Source organism: Protopterus annectens, chromosome 10.part0 (genome assembly GCF_019279795.1).
Source record: "Protopterus annectens isolate FY-2018-M chromosome 10.part0, PAN1.0, whole genome shotgun sequence".
Classification (NCBI taxonomy): Eukaryota; Metazoa; Chordata; order Ceratodontiformes; family Protopteridae; genus Protopterus; species Protopterus annectens.
The window spans coordinates 1632064776-1632092557 of NC_056744.1; the positions used below are offsets into that span (position 1 = coordinate 1632064776).

The 27782-nt window shown below is 45.0% G+C and overlaps 1 protein-coding gene across 1 annotated transcript in view; it reads right to left on the reverse strand.

Annotated features, from left to right (window-relative positions):
- The window catches only part of KIF22 (kinesin family member 22), a 638755-nt gene that overhangs the window by 221726 nt on the left and 389247 nt on the right, over window positions 1-27782 (reverse strand). The window contains exon 10 of the mRNA XM_044086339.1: window positions 19113-19290. Within this exon, the coding sequence (XP_043942274.1) occupies window positions 19113-19290 (178 nt within the window). The remainder of the gene's footprint in view (window positions 1-19112; window positions 19291-27782) is intronic.

The window sequence follows — 27782 nt, forward strand, 5'->3', positions numbered from 1 at the left end:
AAGAAAAAAATATTCATTTTGGGAAAAAATGTAAAATATTTCCTCTAAATTTAAGGAAAAGCAATAATTTGAATACTTTCAGTAAATGTGAACAGTATTTGAAACTGAGGATAAGGACACTGGAATGGTGTGCCAAATGCAATGTGGATGTTATTCCGTTAGAGGACGTACTGGGAAAGAGCAGATAATTAGTATGAGGGAATGAAAACGTAAAAGGAGGTAAAATGCCCACTACACTAAAATTTATGATAACAGAACTAAAGAATGAGAGATAAATATATATGGTACAAGAGAAGGGATGCCAAAAATAGTTATTGGTTGTGGGAGATATTTTGGATATAAAGTATGGCAGATATTAGCAAGATATTTGCTACAGTAGGACATAATGCTTTGTAGGAGGTTATGAAGTGCAGAACAGGTAATAGAATTAGGTGTGTGCATCTCAGCATATCAAAGCGTATTAGTGAATGGGTGGCTGAGTAAAGAAATATACATGTGGGGAATAAGACGAGGCTGTCATATTACAACAGTTTCTATTTGTAATGAATAGAATAGTTGAGTGAAATAGCTTATAAAATGAAAGAGAGATGCAGGATACAAAAGGTGGCAGGGATTGCAGTAGTGTTGACATGCGCAGATAATATAGTTGTAGTAAACAAAATATGGATGAGGGAATTGGCTTGCCTGAATGGATGCTTAAAGGAAATTGGAATGACCCAAGGGTTTGGGTGATGTGGTGAAAATCAGGGTGTATGTTTTTTGATGAATGAGGTATCTTTGCTAGGGATAAAATTTGGGGAAAGTGATGTAGTTATGAGAAATTAAAAAATGTCTTGTAGAGAATATATAGATTAGCATTCGAATTTTGTATTATGGGAAATGTCAAATGTTTATGATTCTAGAAAAAATAGGAAATAGAGTCAAGATGAAGTTTAATACTCTAGACCAGTTAAAAGCAGCAGAATAAAAGTAGGTAAGGGAAAACTAATAGTGAGAATATTTAAATACAGAAAGGGCGATAAGAAAGATGTAAATGAAGAAAAATACTAACATGGAAAATAAAAGTATAATGTGATTAAGAAAAAGTTATGTACTCACCAGATGGAAAGTTATGAGTAGCTGTACTTAGTCTTCAACCTTAGGGTTTTGGATCTGACATGGCTGCATAGCTAGCATCTTTGATCTGAGCTCTCAGCTCCTACCCTTACCCATAATGCCCAGTCTACTCCCTTCACGTAGAATCTACTGTTCATAAAACATATACCAGACCCAACAAGGCCTTACCACTAGCTACTGCCCTAGATTCCTGAGCCAAGTAACATGGGAACATTCGTGTGATGTTCCTTCGTATACATGGTCAGGACAGTAGTGACTAGGCAGGGGGATGGTTGAAGACAAATGATACAACTAACTCAGATGGAATGTTATGGTGAGTACATAACTTTATCGGAGGTAGTTTACTTAATTTGGTCTTCAACCTTAGAGGAGTACCCAGCTACTTTGCACCTGGGATGCCCTCATGGAAGGATATTCCAGAGCACGGCAGTGCCAAAAAAGCCCTACCTCTGGACATGTCCAATTTGTAGTGGGAAACAAAGGTACGAGATTAGGACTCCATGGTACAGAACAAATCAAACAGACCCTGCACCAGAAAACCGAGGTAGCCATAGACCTGGTAGAATGGCACTTTTACCGGACTTGGCGGAGAAAGCCCTTTGGCTAAATAAGCTCACGTAATACACTGGGAGATCCACCAAGCAACTAAGTTTCGAAATTAGTTTGCCTAAAAAGGGTTTAGCACAAGAGAAACTATTGGATTTGATTTCCTAAAGGATTTTGTCCTGTGGAAGCAGAATCTTGCCTATGCACATCCAGTAAGTGTAACATATTCCCCTTTGTTTTGAAAGTTCGGGAAGAAAACTAAGATTGATGGTTTGGGTTTAGGTTTGCTTCTGACACTACCTTTGGCAAAAGGGGGATTAGTATGCAAGGATACTCCATCCTTGTGGAAAATGTAAGGAACTTTAATAGACAGGGCCAGAAGTTAGACACCCTCCTGGCAGAGGTAATGGCTACTAAACATGGTCTTCCAGGATAGGAAATGTAACTCAACTGAAGCTGCAGGTTCAGAAGGAGGTGGAACTAAAGCCTGGAGCACCAAAGTAAGGTCCCATGGTGGCACAGGATCCTTCACCGGAGGACAGTAGAAAAGTACCCTTAAAGGCTTTGCAGTTTGGACGAAGCCAAGGAATTCGTATTCTCCCCCAAATGAAAGTTGAAACAGCAGCCAACTGTACTTTTACAGTAGATGAATTAGTGGCCCTGATGAAAAAGGCTCGCTAAGAAACCCAATATTGCAGACACTGGAGCAGTAAAGGGATCCAAGGAATATTGAGATGCCCAAACCAAAAAAGTTTAATTTACTATGATAGGACTTTACTGGTCGAGAACTTGAGCTGCAGCCAGAATATTCTTAACCACGGAAGATAAACCGGGAGTCCTAATGATACATGGGAACTGGAGCAGCCAAGCAGTGAGCTTCAGACCGACCAGGTTTGGATGAGGCATCCCCAAGGGATGTGAAATAAGATCCGGGACCAGATCCAGAGTGGAGCTACTGCCCGAGACCATAGGGATGGAAACCAGACTTGGCGATGAGGATAACTGTGCTCCCCACCCTGCGAGCTTTCTGAAGGAACTTGGAAATCAAAGGCAAAGGAGGATAGGCATAGAGCAGACCAGGTGGCAAAGCATGAACCAGAGCGTCTCTGGGGGGGACCTTGCTGCATTTCACATTTGAAGGTGATGCAAAGAGATCGCAGCAAGGATGACCCTAACTAAGAAAGATCCACTCCGCCACTGAAGGATTGAGACACCACTTGTAAGGCATCAGAAGATATGCTGAGCCTGTCCGATAGAATGTTGGACTGACCTGGAATGTGCGTCTACCAGAAAATGTCCGGTGGAAATTGCCCATTCCCACACGCATGGCTTTGTGACAAAGGGGGTAGGATCTGCCCCCCCCCCCCCGTTTGTTGATTTAACAGACTACTGACATGTCAGTCTGGATGGCAATCGTTCCCAGAGGAAGATGGGCATGGAGGGCTTGCAACACTAGGAGCACAGCCCTTATCTCTAGAACGCTGATATACAAGTTGGTCTCTGGTATGGATCACATGTCTTGGTCCAGCCTTCCCGAGCAATGCCCCCCCCCCAGCTGGGAGGTGTCCATGGTCACTGTTGTGTTGGGAAAGGGTGGAAGAAAGACTACCCTTCACCAGATCCGGACACTGAATCCACCACAAAAGGGAGTCCCTGCAAACCTGGGATATACATACCAGATAAGGGGGAGCCACAATGGACCCCGGGAACTACCGCCCCATTAGCCTGACAAGCCTAGTCTACAAGGCCATGGAACGTATCATCATGGAACTCGGACATTGGTAATCTCCAAACTCTGGACCTTATCCAGTTCGGATTTGTAAAAGGCAGATCATGTCTCCTAAAACTGATTTGACTTCTTTGAAGCAGTCACCAAAGTCATAGATGAGGGTAAGGTGGTTCACACAGCTTATCTAGATCTCGCCAAGGCTTTTGACACCATCCCCCACTCTGGAATTATAGATAAGCTCACTAAACTAGGTATAAATCCCTATGTCACAAGATGGGTTGCCAACTGGCTCACAGATAGAACCCACACTGTGAAAGTAGCAGACTCCAAATCCGACTTCAGACCAGTGACAAGTGGAGCACCACAGGGTTCAGTCCTGGGTCCTCTCCCGTTCAGTATCTACTTCTCTGAAGTATAGGCTAACACAGAAGGTCTTTGGCTAACAAAGTTTGCAGATGACTGCAAACTAGCACCCATAATCGAAACTAACTATGTGGACATGCTACAAAAGGGCCTCACTGAGACAGATGCCTGGTGTTAAAGCCATGGCCTGAAGCTCAATGCCAAAGAGTGTATTGTCATCCCCTTTGGTAAAAACTCTGTACCCATGAATTACCACATAGCTGGCAGTCTACTTAATGCCAAAAATGTGATGAGACCCTGGGACGCAGGTGGACAGTAGTCTCTCCTTTGATAATCACATTGCCAGTGATCAGGAAATCCTACGTGGCTCACCTCATCACAAAAGGTTTCTCATCCAGAGAGAAAAAAAAAGGTCATTGTTCCCCTCTACTCATCACTCATTAGACCCATTATAGAGTACAACGCCCCTTTTGGTATGTACCTCACAAGACATCTACAACTGGAAAGGCCACAGAAATACCTCACAAAGAGGATTACTGGCCTCAAACAGATGCCCTACACAGACAGTCTCAAAAAACCCCAGCTTTACTCAGTCGCATATCGCCTACTCAGAGGTGATCGCTACCTACCATACAGAGCTATGTCAAACCCAGAGCTGCTGGACATGCTCCACTTGAAATCCCAATCCCTCAGAGCTACACGCTCTTGGGACCTAAACCTTGTCACCACAAAAAACCGAACATGCTGGAGGGATAGATTCCTGTCCCAGAGACTTCACATACTCTGGAACAGACTATGTCAAACAGACCTCCTCATTAGCACTCAAGAAAAATCTTGATGACTGGATGGGAAATAGGAAATTCAGGTGGTGGTGCTGTGGTAGCAGTCGCCTCACAGTAAGACGCTGTCCGGTTCGATTCTCAGCTAGAGAGTCTTCTGCGTGAAGACATGCGTGAACGGGCGTACCTTCGTTGAAGGTTGTGCATCAGGCCTGGCAAGCCGGTACATAAAAATCAACTGCCAATCATTAGCGGACCGGAGTTCCGCTGTGGCGACCCCTAAATGGGAAAAGCCAAAAGACACAAACCCCAGGGATCACTTCTGTGGCTCTGCTCGACAGTGGCTCAGGAAATTAATATTCTTGCGTGGCAAAAGCCAGGGTACATTGTTGGCTAGGCTTATATAGGCCTTAGGGCCAATAGCCTAGTACCTACCTATGAAGATAAGACAATGGTTTATGCAGAAGAGACCACTGGACCGCCAGAGTCTACTGTAAAATCTGCATGTGAAGGCGTGCTAAGAGTAACAAGTGGATCGTAGCTGCCATGGACCCAGAGGCTCTTAGAACTGATTCTGCCACTGGGACATCTGTTTGTAGAACATACAAAACATGTAGCTTCAGGTTGTGTATTCTCCGGAGTCAGAAAGACCTTCATTTAAACCGAATCCAACAGAGCCCTGATGAAGTCTAGCACCTGCACCGGAGTCCGGGCTGATTTGGTAAGACTGTTGGTGAAGCCCAGATTTCGATCCAGCAATAGAAACAAGTCCCTGGCTTGGCACAGTAGATGGTTGGTCAGGGCAGCAAAGAGCCAACTTTCCAGGTACAGAAAGACCTGAATACCCTGAAGCCTCAGGTGAGCCGCTACTACTGCCACCACTTTGGTGAACACCCTGTGGGCAGTGGTGAGACCAAAAGGGAAGGGCTCTGAACTGACCGTGATTGGCTCCTAACCAAAGTGGAGAAACTCAGAGCATCTGTCCATCTTGATATGATGGAAAGCATCTTGGAGGTCAATCGAGCACATCAAATCATTTGCCTACAGATAGGGCAGGACGGAGTGTGTGATCTGGAATTTTGTCTTGGCTACAGGTTCAGGAAAGGAAGATCCAAAATGGGTCAAGTCCCCCATAGTCTTTGCCACTAAAAATAACCTGGAATAAACGCCCGATCCGGGCTGGACTGGTGAGGGGACCGACTTCTTTTCTATTTCCAAGGCTGCTGCCTCCCTTTGTGTGGGTGGAACATCTGGGAGGCATCTAAGGGAAAGATGGCTAGGTGAAAGGGATTGAATAGTCTCTAGATATGATCTGCAACACCGAATGGCTGTTTGTAAAAGACTACCATTCCACTGGGTGTAGCAAAAGACGTCCCCCAACTGCCTCCAGAGGGGGTAGTCCTTCAGGGCTGTTGCTCGGGTCAGTCAGTGAAGGGTTCTCGATAACCAGCATTTCTCGGCCCCCCTCTGCCTCTGGGCCGGCATCTATCATAACCCCCTCTGCCTCTGGGGGACGAAGTGTCCTGCCCCCCCCCCCCGAGACTTTTGGAAGCACATCTTCGTCCCTCGCTGATTCCTGGAAAGATCTTTGAGGTGAAAAGCTAATCCAGACAGCGTCTTCCCATCAGTCTCACTCAGGATAAGCGTCTGACCAATTTCCCAAAGATGGTACAGTCATATGGGGCATTGGTGACTCCTTAAAGGCGTCAGTGAACTAACACAGCCGGAACCAGGAATGGCACCTAGTGGTGATTCCTGAGCTGGTCGCCCTAGCGGCTCCCTCCATGGCATGGGAGAGAAGACGCATGGACGTATTGGATCTCCTTAAGAGTGGCCATTTGGGTAGAGAACGTCTTGTCCTCCGCCGACCGACTCCGGGGTCAACTGACTCCCTTGGCCAAGTCTCACTGCAATAGAGTCAGGTGTGCCATGTAGTTCAGCGGCCTGATGGCAAAAGTTGCTGAAGCGTACACCCGCTTTTCAAAACAGTCCAGCATCTGTGACTCACAGTCAGAAGGGTGGACTGTAGAGCTCTCCTGAGCGAGAGCTTTGGGCCACCACCACGACCATAGCATCCACAGGGGACTTCTTATACCACTGCATCCTGTTTGAGGCGGGCTGAGGGGACCTTATCGGGATGCTTTTGGATAGGCTCCACAGTGTCTGGTTCTTTCCACGCCTGAAATGTTATTAGATCCACTAGGGATCTGCGGGAAAGGACACCCAGGAAGTAGATGGGCCAGTGCCAAATGCCTCAAGAAACACCTCATTAGGTGTGAGGGACTCCTAAGGGGAGTCCAAGTGCCTCCTCTTACATGTACATTTGCGAGGGACCTCCTCAGTGTCTCTCTGGGGAGGACCCGCAAACGTCCTGATGTTCTCCAACTGGACATCCTTGAGGCAAAGCAGGCATAGGCTGTCCCTGAGAGGACAAGGTAGTCAGAGCCGTACCCAATCCAGAGGGGGTCAGGGTGAAGTCAGAGGACAAGATGGTCAGGGGTCCCAAAGGCATCGAGAGAACCCTCTCCACCACGAAGGCAGATAGCAAATGGACCTCCTTAGCAACTCCCATCAGGGCCGTTCCCCTCTGATCAGACAGGGGAGTCGCAGCAGATCTGGGATCAGACACGGTTGATCAGATGTACTCCATGCAACGGCCAGCGTTGAGTTACAAGGTACCATCAGCGTCAACCCCTCAAGCCCCCCCCCCCACCGAGGGTCCTCAGATCCTAGGGCTCCAAAAATGCAGGCCGGATCAGAGTGATCGGTGTGAAAAAAAAGGTTGCAAGACACCACCTCCGGAAGGAGAGGGTGCAGGCAAGACCCCCCATCTGAATCTGGGTGCGGATGAATTTCTGCATCATCTTGTCAATCTCGGCTCCACAAAGGCTCCAGGTGGAGCAGGATGACTAGGCCACTGAAACTGGTCTAGAATGGCAGTGTGGGGTGACAGGGGACCGCATTCCAACAATCTATGGCTCAGGGAAGAATCTCTGAGAGCGAAGCCGGGGGGGGGAGGCCTACAAGACGCCAGTTTAGTGGGTGGACCAGCAGCAGCAGAGTGGTCGGGAGACCGCTTGCGAGGCCTATCTTTCTTGGCCTTCTGCACCTTCCTGAAACCTCTTGGTGGGAGTCCCTGAGGCCTGGGAAGGGAAGTACTCGGCTGCTGTCGAACCAGAAGGCTGGGCGGGAGCAGCACATTCCAGACTCCGGTAGAAGACCCTTTACTATGAGTTTGTTCCTCCTGTCCTGAAGTGCTCTGGGGTTAAACCCAGCATATAAGACAGGAGGAATCAAGGTGCGCTACTCCCAGGCACATCACGCACACAGTGTGGCCATCAGCTGGGGAAAGCTTATGCCCACACACTGAGCACTTTTTAAACCCAGATTTAGGGGCATCTGACATTCTCCTAAAAGCCCAAACATGCACATTCACACAGATGGAGGAAAGAGCAAGAGGGAAATTTTTTTTTTTTTTTTTTATAAATAGACTACACTCATGGGGAGGAAAAAGGCAAGAGAAAGGAAAGTAGAGAAATGGAGAAAACTAGTACTCAATAATTTAAGCCCCCCAAAAAACTACGAACACACTGCCAAGAGCTTGGACCACCGCTGCTTGCTGTATCAGAGACAAACAAGATCTGAAGGGAGGGAGGAAGGAGACAGGGGGCATTATGGATAAGGGGAAGAGATGAGAGTTCGGATCAAAATTGTAGCTACGCGGCAGTGTCAGATCCATTATGGATTCGAAGCCCTAATATTGAAGGCCAAATGAAGTAAACTACTTCAGATCAATATTTAGATCCAGGAGAAAATTTACCAGAAGCGATTCAAGCCATGAAAGGAAAAAGTGGTGTACCAAGATATAGTGTCAGGATGTACTATGGAGACTAGTAATAAATAGTAGAGTGTAAAATGCCATATAAAAAGTTGAAAAAGTGTTTATTTTATGGGGAGGAAGAGACCAAGCATGCTATTTTTGAAATGTAAGAGTGGTGGAACTCTGGAAAAAGTTGTAAAGAAAACAGAGATCAACAATGTAGATATGAATAGGATTACATATGGATACTATAACAAAAATGAATGTGTGAGAAGGGTACATTATGTAGTATGGGCCGTTTGGAATGACATTTTGTTTGGTGGGAAATGGATTTTGGCAGATATTCCAAAAAATTCTATTATGGTTGTGGAACGAGTGGGGGGGGTCAATTGTGAGACAATGAGGATGTTTTGAAGTAAAAATTATAAAATAGTAAAACAATCTATGTATACCTCTAAATTTGTACATTCTTGTAAATATGCAAACATGGACCCATACTCAGATGGGTGCTATGGGGATCTTTCACATCCACCTGAGTTAACCAACTGAGATATGCGGCCTTGGTTTAACATCTCACCTGAAGGAGAATGCAGCACCCACATCATGTTGCACTGCATTGTCAATCTATCTACCTGGTTTGGTAACAGAACCCCACAGCTTTCGGCACCAAAGGCAGAGAGAGTTACCTGTTGTGTCAAGGACACAGTTATTTTAAGTTCTAGGTGGTTGCAGAGAGCCTGTTGCAGTTTCTTAATCTGTGTCTGGAGGCCGCAGTTTAGACGAGTGGGCCCAGGATTGGGATGTAGATCACCTCTAACTCCCAGTATTACTTTTCCAGTTAGCAATATAGACATCGAAGAGCCACTTATTTGGGCTTGAATTTATACATTTTGTATAATGGTGGAGCATGTGCTGCTTTGCTTGTAGTTTGGAGGAGGTATTTGAGAAGTGTGGTATTCTGGTTTAGGTACTGTGTGGCAGGCGTAGGTAATTGTGAGAGAGACACTTCCGATAGCTGTTGCGAGCAAAGTAAGAAAATGCAAGTGAGATGTAGTGGCATATTTGGGACTTAGATGGATGTATGGATAGGAGATTGTTTGATGGGAAGAGTTTTGAGGTATGCAGTTATAGGTAGTAAAAATTAATGTGAGGATTAGAGCAAGACAATAACTAGGTTTCTGGAAACATTGATAGGAGGCTAAATTTATATGGTGATGAGTGTTGGTGTAGAGTAGGTATGAGAAGGGTAGCAGGAAAAAGTACAAAATTGTATATGGACAGATTGAGGCTAGAGGGGTATAAACAATAGAGATAAGCAGAAGATTGAAAGCTATAGTAGAGGAAGAGATGAGATACAGTAGAGTCGATTAGCCAAACTAATTGGGACCTAGGGTAGTTCGGATAATCAAATATACAACCAAACTGGATAAAAAACTTCTAAAAATCTTGTTTTTTATCAGCGATTCCAGTGGACAATAAAGAATATTTTTTTTCACACACAAGTGGGCTACAAGCTCAAAAACATGTACAAGGGAATACACATAATGTTTACGTATTCAGACATTATTATCTTTCCTACCCGAAAACTTTGGAAGGCCACGTTTGGATAATTGACATTTGGATAGTAGACACACTACTGTACCTGAATGTAGTAGAAGAATGCCAGGATGAAAGGAAGTGTTGCTCAGGAACAAACTGAGGGGTCCAAGTAGCAGAGGATACACAGCAGTATGGGAGGGAGAACGATAGTTGGAAATAGAGTTATGCACTTATAACTTGGTATCTGTGCTATCCTATGTCATTATTCATCACCATAGGGTATAGGATCAGACATCCTATCAGAGATGGCAACATACAGACAGATCCAAGGCTTTAGCTCCTCCTCCTCCCATAATGCTCTGCTGCCCTCTAACTCTCAGTTTGCCAACATATTCCTGAAAACTACTTTTGCAAAAACAAAGTCTGGTACCCAAAGAAAATACTCCAGCTTCCTCCCAGATCTAACAGGTTAGGGGGGAATTTTGGGAGAGATGTGATGAATGACATAGGATAACAGATGTCAAACTATGGTATGTACATAACTATCTGATGTTATCCATGTCATTATTCATCACTATAGGGTCAGAGTCCCCAGCTACCATTTACCCTGGGAGGTCTCAAGAAGGACATGCCAAAGCACTCTGGAGCCAAACGAAGCCCTGCTCCTGGAAATCAAATCCAGTTTGTAATTATATATAAACGTGTGAGGATTAAACCAAGTGGCAGCAGCACAAATGTCAATAGAAAATCTGGCCAAGAATGCAGAGGATGTAGAAAAAGACCTCGTGAACTGAGTCTTGATATATTTCCCAGTACCTCAAGATGTCCAAGGTCAGACTGTAGAGATGCAGCTGGAAATCCATCTAGAAAAAGTAACCTTCGAAACAGGGAGACCACATCTGTTCGGGGAAAAAAAGCCACATACAGTTGATCTGATTTGCAAAATACTTTGGTGCCATGCAGACAGAAACAAAGTTGCCTGCAAGTCTAAGGTATGTTGAATGTACTCAGAATAACTGAGAGAACACTGGAAGCTGAATACATTGGATTCAGAAGCAATCTTTGGCAAGAAAGAGGGGAATTTTTTCCCCAAGAGAAACTCTGTCCTTGTGAAAATTCATGTGAGGAGGAGCATGTGATGGAAGAGAGCTTGCAGTTCAGAAACCCTCCTAGAAGTTATAGCAACCAGGAAGGCTATTTTCCATGACAAAAATTTGAGATCACAGGAACTAGCAGGCTCAAAGGGACTCCTAGTCAGAGATTGCAGAACTAAAGTAAGGTCCTAAGGGGCCGAGAAATCCTTAGTCTGTAGTCTAAGCAGGAAAATCTTATTCATGAATGCTTTACAAAGCCTAGATAAAAATGTAGGCTCGCTGTTCTTGGGAAAGTTAGAAATTGCCACCAACTGAAGCTCAATATTAGAGAAACTTGCTCCTGCTTGGAAGAGAGGATGAAAACAAAAAGGATATCTGAAATAGAGACAGAAAAGGGATCCAGATTCTTGCTCTTGGCCTAGATGGAAAGCCTTTTCCACTTACTACTGTAAACCTTTCTGGTGGAAGGTTTCTGGGATGCTAGAATAATACGCTTGATGGGGGACACTAGCCTGGACTGTTAGGATCACTGGAATTGCATGGTTAGATGGAGTCTAAAGATCTGGAAAAGGAAGCCCTGAAGGATGGAGATCAGATCCTGTAGAGGATCTAGTACCCAGGACGGATACTTCAGATGAGACCTGATGAAGGGGAACCATGGATGACTAGGCCAGAAAGGAGCAATGAGGATCAGGGATGTCCTCAGGTGTTGCGCTTTCTGCAGAAACTTGGGAATTAGAGGGACAGGAGGAGAAGCGTAAAGGAGACCCGGAGGCTAGTTGTGGACTAGGGCATCCCTATGTGACTCCCTCTGGGGGGGGGGGGTCAGGGTGAAATACATGCTGCACTAGTGGTTGGCTGGTGAGGCAAAGAGGTTGCAGCATGGTTGACCCCAACAGTCAAAAATTTGCCTCACCACTATGGGACAGACCACTTGAGGACTCAAGTTGGATCTAATGAATTTGTTGGGCCAGCATGTTGGAATCCCCAGGGATAGGTGCTGCAAGAAGAAATCACCTGGAGGACATAGCCCATTCCCACACTCTCATGGCCTCTCTGCACAGATAGGATAGTGTCCCCCCCTTGCTGGATGTACCAGACCACCGCCATATTGTCCATCTTAACTGCAATCGTCCCCAGAGGGAGACTGTCCTGAAAGGCTTGCCATGTTAGAACTGCTCTCACCTCCAAGATTTATATGCAACTTGGTCTCTACAGGGGACCACGTGCCTTGGACTGTTCTCCCCTAGAAATGCCCTTCACCCCAACAGAGATGCATCCATGGTCACAGTCCCCTTGGCCTGCTTAGGAGATCCTGAGATTGAAGCCACCAAAAATGGTGTCTGCACCTAAGCATCAATTTTATGGACATAGATTAAGACAGAACAGACCACTGAACCACCAGGGTTCAGTGCAAGACCCGCATATGGTACCTTAGCAGGGGAATAAGATAAATGGCTGCGGCCATGGATCCTAAGGTGTGAAGATTCAAGTGAACCTGGGGGGTGGGAAAGATCCAAGATTTGCCGGACGTGCTCCTTATCGACTGAACTCTGCACAGAAGCAATTTGAGAGAGAGTCTAGGTAGACTCCCGTCAATTCAATCTGTTGTGTGGGGATCAGATGCGATTTCAAACTGACAGTAATCCCCAACTGATGGAAAAACGATAACATGGATTGCTTGTGACAGTTGACACCTCGAATGTGCTGTAAGGAGCCAATAGTAAAGGTATGGGAAAACCTGAAAACCCTGCAGCTGCAAGTAAGCCGTTACTACTCATGCATGTGGTAAACCCCCTGGCGGCTGTGGGGAGACTGAAGGGGTAGGGCTCTCAACTGGTAGCAATTGGCTCCTAACCAGAAGCAAAGATGTCTCCTGGAACACCTGTCCATTTTTGTGACAGTAGGCATCCTGGAGATCCATGGAACACATCTAGTCATCCTTGTGTAATTGGCAGAATGGACTGAGCAGTGCCCATTCAGAACTTGAATTTTTTGACTGATAGGACGCAGGTCCTCTGGTCTTTTTTGGCACTAAAAGAATGTGACAGCAAGATCCAAATCCTCTTTGCCCTGCTGGGACAGCTTAGATGGCTCTTTTTTGAAGTTGCTCTCTTGAAAGGCAACTCCATCTGACTGGATGGAACGTTGGAATTCGTATCTGCATATGGGAGGGGGTTCTGAAAAGGGAATGAAGTAGCCCCTGGAGACTGTTTAACACCCACAGATCAGAGGTAATATTTGTCCAAACTTGTGGGTGACGGGAAATGTGGCCCCCAACTGCCTCCAGGATACAGCGGTCTGGCAATGCCTCAGGAGGGCTGATAGAGCTGTTCAGAGAAGGGCTCCCTGAAGCCCTGATTTTGCAGACCCGCTGCCTCTAGGGGTGCGTTGTCCACTGAAACCTCTCCCACTGCCTCTGGAACAGGATTCATCAGGAGTTTCCTGAAAGGGAGACCGTGCCTTACGGAACCGCATCTTCACAGTTCTTTGCTGGGTTGGGTTTGGAGAAGGACCTTTGAGAAGTAGAAAGCTTGATCCCAAATGCAGTCTTCTTCGCCTGCTCGCTATGGGTCAAAAATTGTCCTTAACGGAGGGTCCAGAGAGGGTGGACCTATCAAAGGTGGCATTGCTAAAGAACGCTTTGAAGGGCTCAAACTCGCATAAGCAGCACAATTCCTTATTATGCCGGTACCTGCCGCTTGAGAGGTAGCTTCCACAGCACTGGAAGCTAGTCTCAAGGAATTAGTTAAGGGTGCAAAAGTAGAAAGCTTGGGAGACACCTTCTTGAAGCCCTCTGCAAGCAATAACTCTGCAAGGGAAGTGGAGAGTTCTTCAAATCCCTTTGGAGGTGGGTAAAGTGTGCCAAGTAATTGACCACCCTCAGTCCAACGGTAGCTAAGGTGTACACACGTTTCCTATGATGGTCTTTTGCATGGAACTGCCTGTTCAGGGGATGGAACAAGCGGCTCTGCCTTACCAGCTCATTTTTAGTGGCAGCAGCAACCACGATGGCATCAACCAGAACTCCTTTGCTCCAGAAGGGGCAAGTCCACAGGAGAGTTGAAGAATTTATCTACATGTTCTGGAACTGGCTTCAGTGTCTGGCTCCTTCGAGGCCAATGCGTCAGCAGGGGGAGATGCTCAGGAAGTAAACAGACCCGGTCAAAGCTTTCAGAAAAACAGACTCTTCTGACGACAGGGGTTGGGGAGACCATCCTCCCTTCTGCTTCAAGATCTCAAGGATGCCCCTGAAAGAGAGTCTGGCGGTGTTCTAGGGGACCAGTTTCCTTCATAGAGATCCATGTCCTCAGTGAGGGACTCTGAGTCCAAGTACCTCCCCTTGCACTTTCTTACGAAGTACCTCCTCTCTGGAGGGCTACAGAGAGAACACAAAAGATGCAGGGACCCCTAGGGGAATGAAGCCCCCTGAAGGTTCAAAACAGGAGGGCTGACACTGGACAGGATGAGAGGCTTACGCACCCAGAGTAGAGGCACAAAGATGGACCCGAAGAGGTGGGAGATTAAGCTCCAGTTCTGGAGAAGGTCCTGTACCACCCAGAAAGCCAAGGGTCTGGAAGCAATCCCGGAGGGTGAAGTCACCCTGAGAGAGGGGGAACGAGGCCCAACAGCGAAGACTCAGGAGATACTGGTCAATAGCTATCGATGGCCAAAACCCCTAGGGGAAAGTGATCTGAAAATACAAGTCCAAATCCTGCCTCTGTGGAGCAGATGTCGACCGCTCTGGCCCAAGGTCCACTCTGGCCCAAGGGTGGAGGAACAGAGCAAGTAAAGGACCCTGACAGAGGTTGAAAAAAAGAGGAATGCTTGGCCTCCTCGGAACCTGACTGCAGATGCCCGGGGCTCCAAAGCCAGTGGGATTGGAAGAGGAGATTAACAGGAATAGGCAATGCTTCCCTGGCCGGATGGGCTGCGCAAGCCAGAAGCTACAACTCAATTTGGTCTTTAAGGAAGCTAATCATCCTAGCCATGTCAGAAGGCAACAGGCTCCTGGACGATCTGGAGGAAGAGGAGTGAGTGGACTTAGCCAGAGACCCTACAGACCTATGCTGGTGCGCCAGCGTGCAACTCCGAGTCCAAGCACCAGACTGGACTACATGCCTGGAGGAAGGCAACACATCCTCTCCAATGATAATCAGATCTGACAAGCCTGCCAGATCAGATGGCAGAGCTGATATAGCCAATCTGATCTGACGAACTGGTTGGATCAGAGGCTGGCCTAACCTTGGCTGGATCCGAAGGCCTCTGATCCAAGGAAGCTTTGGATCTGAAACGCTCTGCAGCTCTTTGATCAGAGGTGGTCTAGGCTGAAAGCAGATCCGGGACGTAGGATCGGACAGCTGCAGTTTCTTGGGATACAAAGAGGAAGCCCTGGAAGGGGAAATGAAGGGTCCCCCAGAGGCATCCTTTTCAAATGGAGTTTGTTGCAGCACTCAAAGGCCCTGGGTGGTACAAATGTTGCATTCAGCCTCCAGGTGCGGAGCACCCAAACAGTACAAGCAACTCCTCATGCAAGTCAGTATTGGGCATTTTCCGACCGCACAAGGAGCACTTTTTAAAACTGGAGGGCTTATCAGGCAGACAAAAATTACCACCACTATGGAAACTACTACCACCAAAGCCCTAACTGCTAAACTACAAAAAGGGCATAAAAAAACTCAACAGCAACGAACTAGAAAACTGACCAAATTTAAGGGAGGGGAGGCAACTACTACACTAAATACTAACTACACGTCAAGCCCACTAACTAGTCAATTAAAATAGTAACAGACTTAAAAAAAAAAAAGCAAGCACTTATCTGAAGCACAAGCCACAGAGCACTTCTGTACTAAATAGTGGCAAACAATCTGGGGGATTAGACAGTAGGGCATTATGGGAGAGGGCGGAGCTAGGGTTTCCACCCTCTGGTTTTTCCCCCTGGAATATCCGGAAATCAAACTGATTCTCCAGTAGACTGGAAAACACTGTACAAATTCCGGTATCCTGTTTCAAAAAGGAAAGAGATTGTAAATCGGCTGATTTACTATGCTGCCCCCCCCCCCCCCTTTTTTTTTTTTTTTTTTTACAGAAAAGCATAGTAAATCTTTGCTTTTCTGGTAAAAAAAAAAAAATAGTAAATCAGTCGAAAGCACTCAGCAGGAATGGAAACTGGCAGAATGTGGGCGGGAGAGGGGCAGGGTGAGCGGGTTACTGAGATATATATTTTTTTTTGATAGGAGGGAACAAGAGCGTTTGACAGTAAAGCTGTTTAAGATACAGGGAGTACATTTCATAAGTGTATCTATGTGGGAAGTATAACGGTAGTGAGGTAGGGTAGCATAGTGGGCTTCACACGTTCAGGCCAAATATTAGAGAACAAATCAGTTTACAGCTGGTGCAAAGCAATTAACAAGGAGGCACAAAGTTTTTCATGTACTGAATGCAGACACCAAGAAACTAGGGAGAAGAACTGCCATATACAATGTAATCCATTGGTTAAGGGAAAGGACAGTGGCCAGCTTAGGAGTGTCCCTTAGTCCACAGAGCACAGACTACTACTCCTGATACATGTCACAGCCACTTTCCTGCAGAGGGCAGGCAAGCATTTGATTAAAGTTAATACACAGCAAGGCTCATGTTTAACTTGCTTAGGCTGCACAATGACAATATTCTCAGTGAAAACTTTGCAGAGGTGTGCTTTGTGGCATATCTGTTTTTTCAGGGTCAGGGAGCAATTGTGTCCACAGGCCCTGCTCTTTAAAAGAAGGTGGTGGCAATGGATGTGGAGACCAGAGAATCACTGTGGCAGACTGCAATTTCCCAGAACAAGGAGAAAAGCATCTTATAGGACTACCAGACAATGACAAACCAGTTCATTAGAACCTACCCAGTCTAACTTTAAATCCAGAACACACCATTTTCATTACACTGTCTAAAAAACACCACTTCAAAATGAGAACGTAGTTAGGGACCTAGGTACTTGGGTTGACAGCACCCCCTGTTTTAATCAGGAACAGCTGTTGGTAAATTTAGGCCAGCTAATTGCCACAGGAATATAAAAGGTCTTAAAAGTAATAGAGTACAGCTGCCCTCCACGATATATTTTACCAAAATAATTAAAAAGATCCTCAAAGGTACCCAACCCAAACTATCACAGGCCCCAAAACTCCCTGAACTATCAAGAGATGCTGGAAGCTCTCTATCCTTTTAATCAGCGTCTTAGACTTAAGGGGATATTCTCCATCTCACTTACCGCACAGTTAAGAGACCCAGTTGTTCTTGTCTGGTCGTTTCTCTGGCAAAGCCAATATCTACACTAATACTAGAACCAGGGACCTAAATCTTAACACATACATGAAACCCAATGGAGGGACGGGCTTTAACCTAGCACCTTCCAAACCTCAGAAAGTCAAGTCTGCTTTAACATGCAAGTGAAGTCATCTTCCTTTAAACTTACAAGCACCGGGCGTTTCAGTAAAAAAACAAAGAAAAAAAAAATGGAACCTCAGAGTAGTAAAAACAGTGATTTAATCAAGGCAGTCAGCAAGAAATAGTAAAAATGTGTTTTCATCAGAGCACCTTCCAGAGTTCTTCAGATAAAAACAGGTGTCATTGCAACCCATATATAATGGAACTAATCAACCAATTAAAATGTTAATACATCAAGGTAGTAAAAAAAAAAAAAAAAAAAAGTATTTTACATACAACAAACATAAATATCATTCCTAAATATCAATAGTACATATAAAGAAAAAAAAAGTGTGTGCAGGATAGGAAAACACCATTTTAAAAATGGGTCTATATAACTAGACTGAAAGATCAGAACAGTGAATGTATGTACAGACACATTTACGTCTATGTACATACAGAGCAAAACACCTAAATGGTGAAAACCGGAACGCCGAACGTGTTTCATAGCTAGCGGCACGATGGTGGGGATAAGGAAATATATCCTTTTCCCTACTGTAGTGCAGTCTCTGAGTTGGTATATTTAAGTAAGGGGGGGGGGGTGTGGGGGGCAAAGCCCCCCACATGGCGGGAGCAGGGGGGGCTTGCCCCCCTGCAAAAGCTAATGTAATATTTTAGTTTAGATTTTACCTACGTGTGGCGCATTATTAGGTGTTTCGCTCAGTATGTACATAGACATAAATGTGTCGATGTACATACATTCGCTGTTCTGATATTTCGGTCTAGTCATATAGACCCTTTAAAAACACATGGTGTAAAAAATATTGGATCAGAGTTTAGCAGACCTCAGTTTTAAAACTGGGGCCAGGGAAATATGATCTTAAGCTTGAGTACAGAGACGTTTTGGCAGGTTACTTTGAAGGCTAATAGGGTCCCAGGTTTAAACGATCATATTTCCCTGGCCCCACTTTAAAAATTGAGGTCTGCTAAACTCTGATCTAATATTTTTTATACCATGTGTGTTTCATAATGGTATTTTCCTATCCTGCACACAGTTTTTTTTCTTTATATGTACTATTGACATTTAAGAATGCTATTTATTTGTGTTTATTGTATGTAAAATACTAAAAAAAAAAAAACACTACCTTGAAGCATTAACATTTTGATTGGTTAATTAGTTCCATATATATGGGTTGCAATGACACCTGGTTTTATCTGAAGTCTGGGAGGTGCTCTGACGAAAACGCATTATTTTAGTGTGGAGCATTTATTTTTTACTATTGCTTGCTGACTGCCTTGATTAAATCACTGTTTTTACTAGTCCAAGGTTCCAGTTTGTTTCTTCCTTTCAAATTGTTTGCTTGTAAGGATATAAGCAAATTTACTCCAGGATTAAATTGGTATAGCCCAGATGGAGAAGGTGCTGTCAGAGGAAAGGTACTGGCAAGGAGAGAACAGTCATGGAGTGTCAGTAGCCTTTGAAAGCCTATTATCACCATTCATAACATCCCAGCCATCTCTATACTTCCTTCTCTGTGATTACTGTCTGATGACATATCTTTACCTCCAAAATCAATACTGTGCAAAAACAGAGCTTTAAACCATTGCAATACTTAGTAGTAAACATTGGCACGACAAAACTACCACTTCCAGTCAAGTGCTGCTAACAAAGGATAAATATAAATTACAGTCAGATCTAACAGCTGAAGTACACTTACTCTTCATCGGTAGCACGACTGCCTGCTTGCGGACATTTGCTGTGCAGGATCTGTGTGGCAATGGCAGTCGACTGGCTTTAATTTCTAGGCTGGTATTGGGTGTTTCGTCACTACTGGTCTGTGAAGTGTTCTGTACACGTACCCTTTCCTCAAGCTCCTTCTGCCTCTCCTTTAGTTGCTAAAATAAAACATACATACACAAATAAAAATAAGTACAAGTCTACCCAATATCAAGAAAATGGAGTGCTCTTATTTTATGGGCCCTCCAGAAGCTTATTTTTGACAAAGTGAAAATATCTGCTTTTTTCTTCTCAAAATACCTGGTGCAGTTTTTAGTACTGCTGCATTTCTGTTCTAAGGTCATGGTTTCAGTCCTATTCTCTGGATGACTGTCTAACTGCATTTGTCTGGCAGAATCAAGGCTGTGAGCTGTAGTTCCTGTGGCACAGGGTGCTCTATTCCTCCAGCTTTTGTATTCCCACTGTGTGACCTTAAGTTGCTTAATTAGACAGTGCCTGGGGGCAACTGGGAATTTGTGTACCATTGAGAAGCAAAGCCCAGACTGCAAGCTTAAGAACCTATGAAGCTATAATGTTACTACACATCTTCAAAACCATTAACTATCCTACCAAATGGTCATCTGCTCCAGTTGATGAAATTTCTAACCTCATTCAAGCAAACAGATACTTTCAAGGGGTGGGGATCAGAGGTCTTCCACAGGATCGGATCTGCACCTCAAACTTATTCAGAGGCCACAGAAAATATCATCCTGTATCAGGAGTCATGAGAGGTGGGACTCAAGTCGCAGTATGGGATTAGCAACAAGGTGGGACCTCAATGGATCCAGTGTCAGTAGGCTTCTCCAGTACTGATAGGGTGCTTAAATCCTTATGCTCCCTATATACTCCTAAACAGTGTAGTGCTCAGTAGAGCATACTCAGTTGCTCCCTTCTTAGCACTGCAAATGAAAGCCAGTGGGAATAATTTCTTCCTTCCACCAAGCATACCTGCTAGCTGTTTGTGCATATCACAGCCTTCAGAACTATGGTTAAAAGCCAAAATAAGTAATTAGTATACCAGTAATATGATCAAATAAGTGTAGAAGAGCTCTCAGACTGGGTACGTGCTGCACTTTGGAAGTTACCTAGAAAGGTATGAAGAGACTGAATTGCACTATTATATTTTTGCCACAAGAAGCAATCAGCTACCCCTTTTAAGCAGTACACCAGCCCAGTGTAAGGGAGTAGTTCAACTCACTGGGAACATCTGTAAAAGCTCAGGACAGCCACCTTTGGTAATTTCCCATAGATAAATACAATGGAGCAGTGATCACCATGACACTTTCCCATAACCATATCAAAAACTATGTACAGGAAAAGGGAGCAAAGCTAAACTTTCCCATAAATATGTACTTTTGTCTGTCTTGATCTTCTTTGGTCAGTCTTTGCAAAAGTAAACCATAGTGCAGAACCTCTGGGAATAAAATGCACCATCTTTGGGTGGTTCACTAATGGTATAAATCATGGGACAGAAACCAGAGTAATACCATTTCCAAAGTAGGTGGATATTAAAAGGTTCCTGTAGCAATGCTGGCAAACCTGCCCTGCCTCGTGTGCCTTCAGTTTTGTAAGCTGGAGGTGGACAGCAATCTATGGCAGCTTCTAAAGTACTCCATGCAAAAACATTTCTAAAGCTGTGGATGTTGCAGCTACCTTAGTGAAATGTGCTCTAGGGTCATGCAAAAATTCACTGTGCTTATTTTAGCAAAAGGCAACACTGTGGGTAAATCACTTTGAAGTTTGTTACAACAGGTCTTTTTTGTTTCAGCAAAAATAGATAGACATCCCTGAATATGCATCGCTCCTACTAAAAGTATCTTGGTTATCAGAGCACCTCCGGCATATGCAGATGATCTCCGTTTAGTTTGGAAAGAAAGCCTGGAGTTTTTGCACAAAGCGTACGTTCCACTTTAAAATCACATATATTATGAAAGACAGATGGCTTTGTAACAAATTTACTGTAAATTTAAGAAAGATTACAGTTGCTGCTTAAACAGTTTTGGGTACATGAAAGTGCCCTGAAGCTTGACTGCTGTTATATCCTTAACAGGATATACCCCATATATCTAATGCAGCAGTGATTCCAACATCTCAATAGAACTGTAGATGTTCAAGTAGATTCACTGCTGCAGTACCGACTCAAGACTTTCTGTACAGGAATTTACCTTCCCAGCCTGGGGGAGGGGAAAGGATCAAAACGATTTTGAGTGATGACCCCCCCCCCCCCACCAGAGCAACTTTAGGGAAAGCAACATGCACATCCAGAAAGGGAATAAAAAGGAAACAAGACTGGAAGAAGGAACCCTTCGCCAGAAGTAGGGCAATAGAAAACAGGGGCAGGAGGGAGGGACAATACTGCAACACTGAAGTAGGACATGTACTGTTATGGCGAGATCTTACAGAACTGTATCATGTCCTTATCACTGTTGCAGTACCCCTTACTCTTGGGACAGTTCAAAAGTTACTGGAAAGGAGATGGAGGACAAAGAGCAGCCTTCCACAAACCCATGGATAACCCTGGCAAAACCTGCCTTGGCAAATCACATCCAACTTGTACGGTTGGGAAAAAGCTTGGTCTTCTGCTCACACTAAGTAAACTTCCAAGTTGGATTTAATATCCAAACCCTTAAAGCACAAGAAAATGCCACTACACTAATAGTATGACCTTGAACAGGAGAGAAAAAGCTGCTTGCCATGGAAAGGAATTGCCTTAGGAGATAGACACTACCAACCAAATTTCCTGGCATGAAAGGAAAAAGTTGCCTGGAAAATACAACATGCATAAAAACCTCTAATATCCAAGCTATGTTAATCTAAGATGTTTAGTACGCTCTCACTAGAAGAGTGAGAAGAAAAGGAAGAGGAGTGGACTGATTCAATGACAAATCTTTGTGCCAATCCTTTTATGACCAAAGTGGTTGAAGTGACACTGTGCTTGTAAAAAAACAGAAGGGAGGAACAGTCATATGTATAAAGTTTAGAGACCCTCTTGGCAAAAGAGCCACCATCAATACAGTATTCCAAGTACAATTCTGCAGGAAAGAAAAGGCATGCTCTAAAGGGGACAGAATTTTAACAAAATTAAGGTCAAGGAGGAACAGGCTTTCTTGGAGATCCAACATGGACGTCTTTCAAGAATTCACTTCAAAACTTGAAGCCAAAAGTGGACTGAGGCAGACTGGTAGAAATGGCTGACAGTTTAAGAAATATGCCAAACCAGCATTAAGCAACTCAAGATTCTGTAGGGACTCCCACAGAAAAAAAGGGTTCAGGTCATGTTTGACAATTTAGCCACATAGGATTTTCTACTGAGGTTTCTGACTTCCTGCAAAACCCAAAGCATATCTGCAGGGTTTTGACTCCTTTTAGACACCAATTTTCTTCATCACCCAAGGTCTCAGGCAAAGTATGGACAAGTAAGGGTTGAGAGCTCCATTTTTCCTGTGAGGTAACTTGTGAGGACTGCCCCTGTCTAGCTGAAATAGAAGGGGAAAGTACAGTTGTGCACACTTACCATAAATGTAGATGTTAGAGTGTATTCACTGTTGCAGTCATCACACTTGGGTTGATTCCCAAAACTGAGGAAGGGTGGAGGCAGTCGAGAAGTATTGGGGCTGGCTAGCAGGCCTTGTTAGACTGCTGTGGCAAATCCAGCTCTGGATGTAGAAAAAAAAGGTAAGTGGTAATGCTTGAAGGTGTGTACAGAACTCCAGGTTGTAGCTTACAGGATGTCTCTGGTAGGGACCCCCTGAGAAATGCTCTAGAGGTTAAGGTAACCCTAGTGGATTGAGTTCTGATCTCCTGTGGGGTAGTTTCCCATGGGGTTTGTAGCAGAAATGGATGCAGTGTGCTCTCCATTTGGAAATAGTTTGCTTTGAAATGGCCTTGCCCTCTGCCCCTGTAGCAAAGCTGACTAGCAGCTGGTCAGATTTTCTGAAAGGCTTAGTCCTGTCAAGGTAGAACTTGAGATGTCTGTGCACATCTAAGGAGTGCAGGATCATTTCTCCTTTATTCTGAGGATTAGGAAAAAAGGTTGGTAAATGGATGGATAGGTTTAAAGCCACACTGGATACTAGCTTGGGCATAAATGATGGGTTAGTCCTGAGGGAAACCCTGTCCGCAAGGAAGATAATGAAGGGTTCCAAAGCCATAAAGGCCTGTAACTCTGATACTCTTCTTGCTGAAGTGATGGCTAGAAGTAAGGCTGTTTTCCAAGAGAGGAATTTTAATTCTGCTGTAGCAGCAGGCTCAAAAGGGGGAAGTGTGAGCTTCTCTAGTACAAAGTTAAGGTCCCAGGCAGGAGTGGGAGCTCTCCTAGGGGGTCTTAAATTGTTAGCGCCTCTCAGGAACTGTGACCAGAGGGCGAGAGAAGCGGGGTGGCTCAGTATTGTAATGAGCCGAGATGGCAGAGGCATGAATCTTAAATCGAGAAGGACAGGCCTTTGTGGAGCAGCTGTGCTAGATCTAGGATTTGAGGTAAGGTAGGCCACAGCTGTGTCATTTCCCTGAGACTGGCTCCAAGAACAGTATCTTTTCCACTTTTCTCAATAGGATTTCCTAGTACTAGGCTGCCTGGCCTCAAGGATGACATCCAGCACCAGTTTGCTGAGGGTTGCTGGTGATGTATTCAGGGAATAAGCCAGGCTGCTAGGTTCAGGGTTTGCATCTGAGGATGCAAAATCTAGCCCTCCTGCTGGGACAGCATAGAGGGGGTCTGATGCAGGTGCCAGGGTGACACTGCTGTCAGACTGCGTAAAAGTGGGTACCAGTGCTAGTGTGGCCAGTCTGGTGCAATAAGGATGGTCATTGTCCTTGGCCTGTTTGATCTTGAGTAGTACTTTCGAGAGGAGGGGCAGAGGGGGAAAGGCATAGATTGAGAGGTCTTCCCATGTAAAAGGATAGGGCATCCACTTTCCATGCTTGGCTGTGGGGAGTTCTGGTGCAAAATTTGCTCAATTGATGGTTTTGGGGGGGGAAGCAAAGATGTCCACCTCTAGTCCCCCAGCTGTGGATTAGAAGCGTGAATGAGTTGAGATTGTTTCCACTCGTGTGGGTCCATTAGATTTCTGCACAAGTCATCTGCCAGTGAATATTGTTTGCCTGGCAGGAACTGAACTTGCAGGTGCACTTGATTGCTCAAGGCTGTGTTCCACAGAGCCATGGCTAACCTGCAGAGTGGGTAGGAATGAGTTCCCCCCTGCTTGTTTATGTACCACATAACTGTGGTGTTGTCCGTCTGACAGTTGTCCTGGAAGGATAATGTATTTGAAGGCTGTCAGTGCATTCTGTACAGCTAACATTTCTTTTTGATTGATATGCAGGTGCATTTTTCTTGGGCTCCATTTGCCTTGAATGCATTTGCCTACCATGTGAGCCCCCCATACGTAGTCTGATGAGTCTGTTGTCAGGGCTTGGGCAGCAGGTGGTTGAGTGAAAGGGCGTTCCTTGTTGTGGTTGCAAGCCTCTGCCAACCAAAGGAACTCTGTCCTTAGGCGAGGAATGATAGGAATCACTGTTTCCAGGTCCTGAGAATAATGACACCAGACACTTAAGTACCATTGAAGTTTCCTCATATGCAGTCTTGTATATGGAATTAGGGGGATGCATGAGGCCATGAACCTTAGCGCTTGCAGTATTTTTCTTGCAGATAGCTGGGTTTGGGTGGTCAGCAATTTGAAGTAATTTGTCAAATAAACCAGCTTTTCTGGAGTGAGCAATGCCATCTGGGAAGTTGTGTTCAAGCTTGCTCCCAGGAATACAATCTTTTGGCTGGGTACCAGGTGTGATTTCTTTTCGTTGATGGTATACCCCAGAGAAGTTGAGTCTTTACAAACATCAGGTAAAGTAGCAATTCCTGACTGTCCGCCTGAATCAGGCAATTGTCAAAGTATGGATAAATCTGGATGCTTCTCTGCCTGCAGTATGCAATGGCTGGAGCCAGGCACTTTGTGAATACTCTGGGTGCAGTAGACAAGCCAATGGGAAGTGTACAGAACCAATAGTACATAGAGCCTGCCCCAAAACGTACGAGTCCTTGTCTAGCATAAGAAGCAGCTGCTGGAATGTAAGCATTTTGAACTTTGGTACCACCAGTAAGGTGTTTAGAATTGACAGATCCAGGATAGGGTGCCAAGAGTTCTCTTTTCTGGGCACCAGGAACAGTCTGCAGTAAAAACCCTATTCCCTTTGCTCTGCTGGAACAGGTTGAATAGCCCTGATACTGAGAAGAGAAAGTACTTGCTTTTGGGCCTCTGCCCACTGGTTTGGTGGAAGGTCTGGCAACCCTTTTGGGCTTGGCAGTGAGTGGAAGTAGAATCTTTATCCCTGGGATACAATGTTTAAGACCCATTGGGGTCCTGGGTAATGAGCGCTCAGTTTTTTGCATGCAGGGTGAGTTTTCCTCTTAGGGGTGCAAGCATTTGAGCATGGCTGGGCAGGATGAAGGACAAGTCATTGCGGACTTTTTCCATAAGGAGGTGGCTTATCATCGTTTTTGAGGTGGGAGCACTCCATTGTTTAGATCTGTACATATCCTGAGACTGAAGTCTTTGTGGTCCATTGCCCCTGGGTTTGGACTGAAGGCTTGGGAGGGACTGGGAAGGACCAGTTTTTTTGAAGGCCAATGCCTACTGAATCTAGGTGGCTGCACCTGTAGGAAATCTTTAACAGTTTGCATAGATTTAGCTTTTTCCTCCATCTTTAAGAACAACTACTGCTTTTATGCCAAACAATTCTTGGTCTAATGGAGTATTTAGTAATTTTGCTTTGACGTGGTCTGGCAAGATTTGTTCCTTCAGCCAAGCATGCCTTCTCAGAACAGACCCAGTGACAGCAGCCCTGCAAGATGCTTCTAAGGCATCATAACCATACTGCAAAGTAGGTCTACCAACTTGGTTTGCAGAATGCATCAATTCTTGTAAATCTTTATTTTCTGCACAATCAGGAATAAACTTTTTTTTGTTCAATTAGTTCTGTAATACGCTGCTGGTACTTCAACATGTGAAACTGGCAATTTAAAGCCCTGATGGCAAGGGTTGCAGAGGTATATACATTCTATTCCCCATCTGTCTAAAGCCCTAAAATCCCTGTCCGAAGGGGTAGGGTTTTTGGCTGTAGCGGCCTCAATACCTTTAGGTCCCTGGGAAATGATCTCTTGATACACAGTGCAATTTCTAAATAGAAATTTGTGAGAGTCAGGTACTCTGTAGTACCTGCCAGGCTTTCTAGGAGCTGGTGGTAAAGTATCGGGTAAGATCGGATTCCATGAAGACAATCTACAATCTCCAGAACAGGGGGTATAGCTAGAGGCCTGTGCTGAGGGAAGTTTAAAAATTCCCAGTGTCTTTTTTGGTCTGTGGGTAGTCCTGGCATTCTCAGTAGAAATGCTCCCTTAAGGTATGCAAGGTTTCACCGAAAGAAAAATCCTCTGGGGGGCAGATGGAATGGAATCCTCTGCATCTGAATCTTCATAGGTAGACAAGGGTATGTCCTGGTAATGAGAAGGCTCAGTCATCGGACTCATGGTTTGTAGAATCAGAAGGAAAATCTAATTTTTTGTCTTTTAGAGGGGGAAAGCTGGCTTCCCCTAATTAAAGTAATAAGGTCTTCAGCCATTCTAAGCATTTGTTTCTGTGGCATGGGAGTTTGAGATGCCCTTTGGTCGTCTGTTTCCTAGGCCTAGTGCAAACTCTAGGCCTGAGAAATTCGATAGTTTTAGTCAGAAATGAAGTAGTCTGTTTAATACGAACATCGGAAGGTCTGAATACACCCTCCGATACCTGTGCCTGCACAGCGGCTCCAGACCCATCCAAGGTAGAGACAACCTCAGACTCCATAGTCTAAGAAGCTTCTTGCAGCATACCGGACTCCGAATGGGTCTGAGTAGAGGCCGGCCTGTGAATCTGTAGAAGCAGGTATCAGGGGCTGCGTTAGCGCTTCACTGAGTACCGGTGGACTAGCAACTAGCTTAACAGAAGTGTCGTTGACAGTCTTGGACCTATGCGGTCTATCTTTATCCTTACTTTTTTTTTTTTTTCCCCAGAGGATCGGTAGTCGAATGGCTTATTGAAGCAATTTCGGAATACGGAGAATGAGAGCGAAAGAATTTAGCGACAAAGATAGCCCGACGAATAGTTCGGGCATTGAACAAGGCACAAAACAGACAGCAAGGAACCTAGTGGTCTGAGCCTAAACAGGTGACTCAGTAAGAATGAAAATCTGAGGTATTTGCTTTCCACAGGCAAGACAATAGTCATCTTTTACTGACATCTGTTAGAGCAAGAAAAAAGGATCCCAACGAGGTACTTAGCTTTAGAAGACTTCAAATTTCAGGTAGCGGACGACCGGCACTTGTGAACTGCTTCTGCTTTGGTTTCCTGCTCTACAAGAAAAGTTGATGTAATGGCATCTGCTGCATGTTTTATACCACTGACTACCTGATGTCATGGAAGAGGCGACAGCATCTGACGCAGAAATCCCAAGACTCTGGTACTCAGGCGGACTGAAGGCTACCTGCAAGCAGATAACCCAAGTATGAGGACTGCAGCAGTGAAACCTGAACATCCAGTACTGTCTAGACCAAAAGAGAGGGTCAGAAAGATTTTTGGGCGTT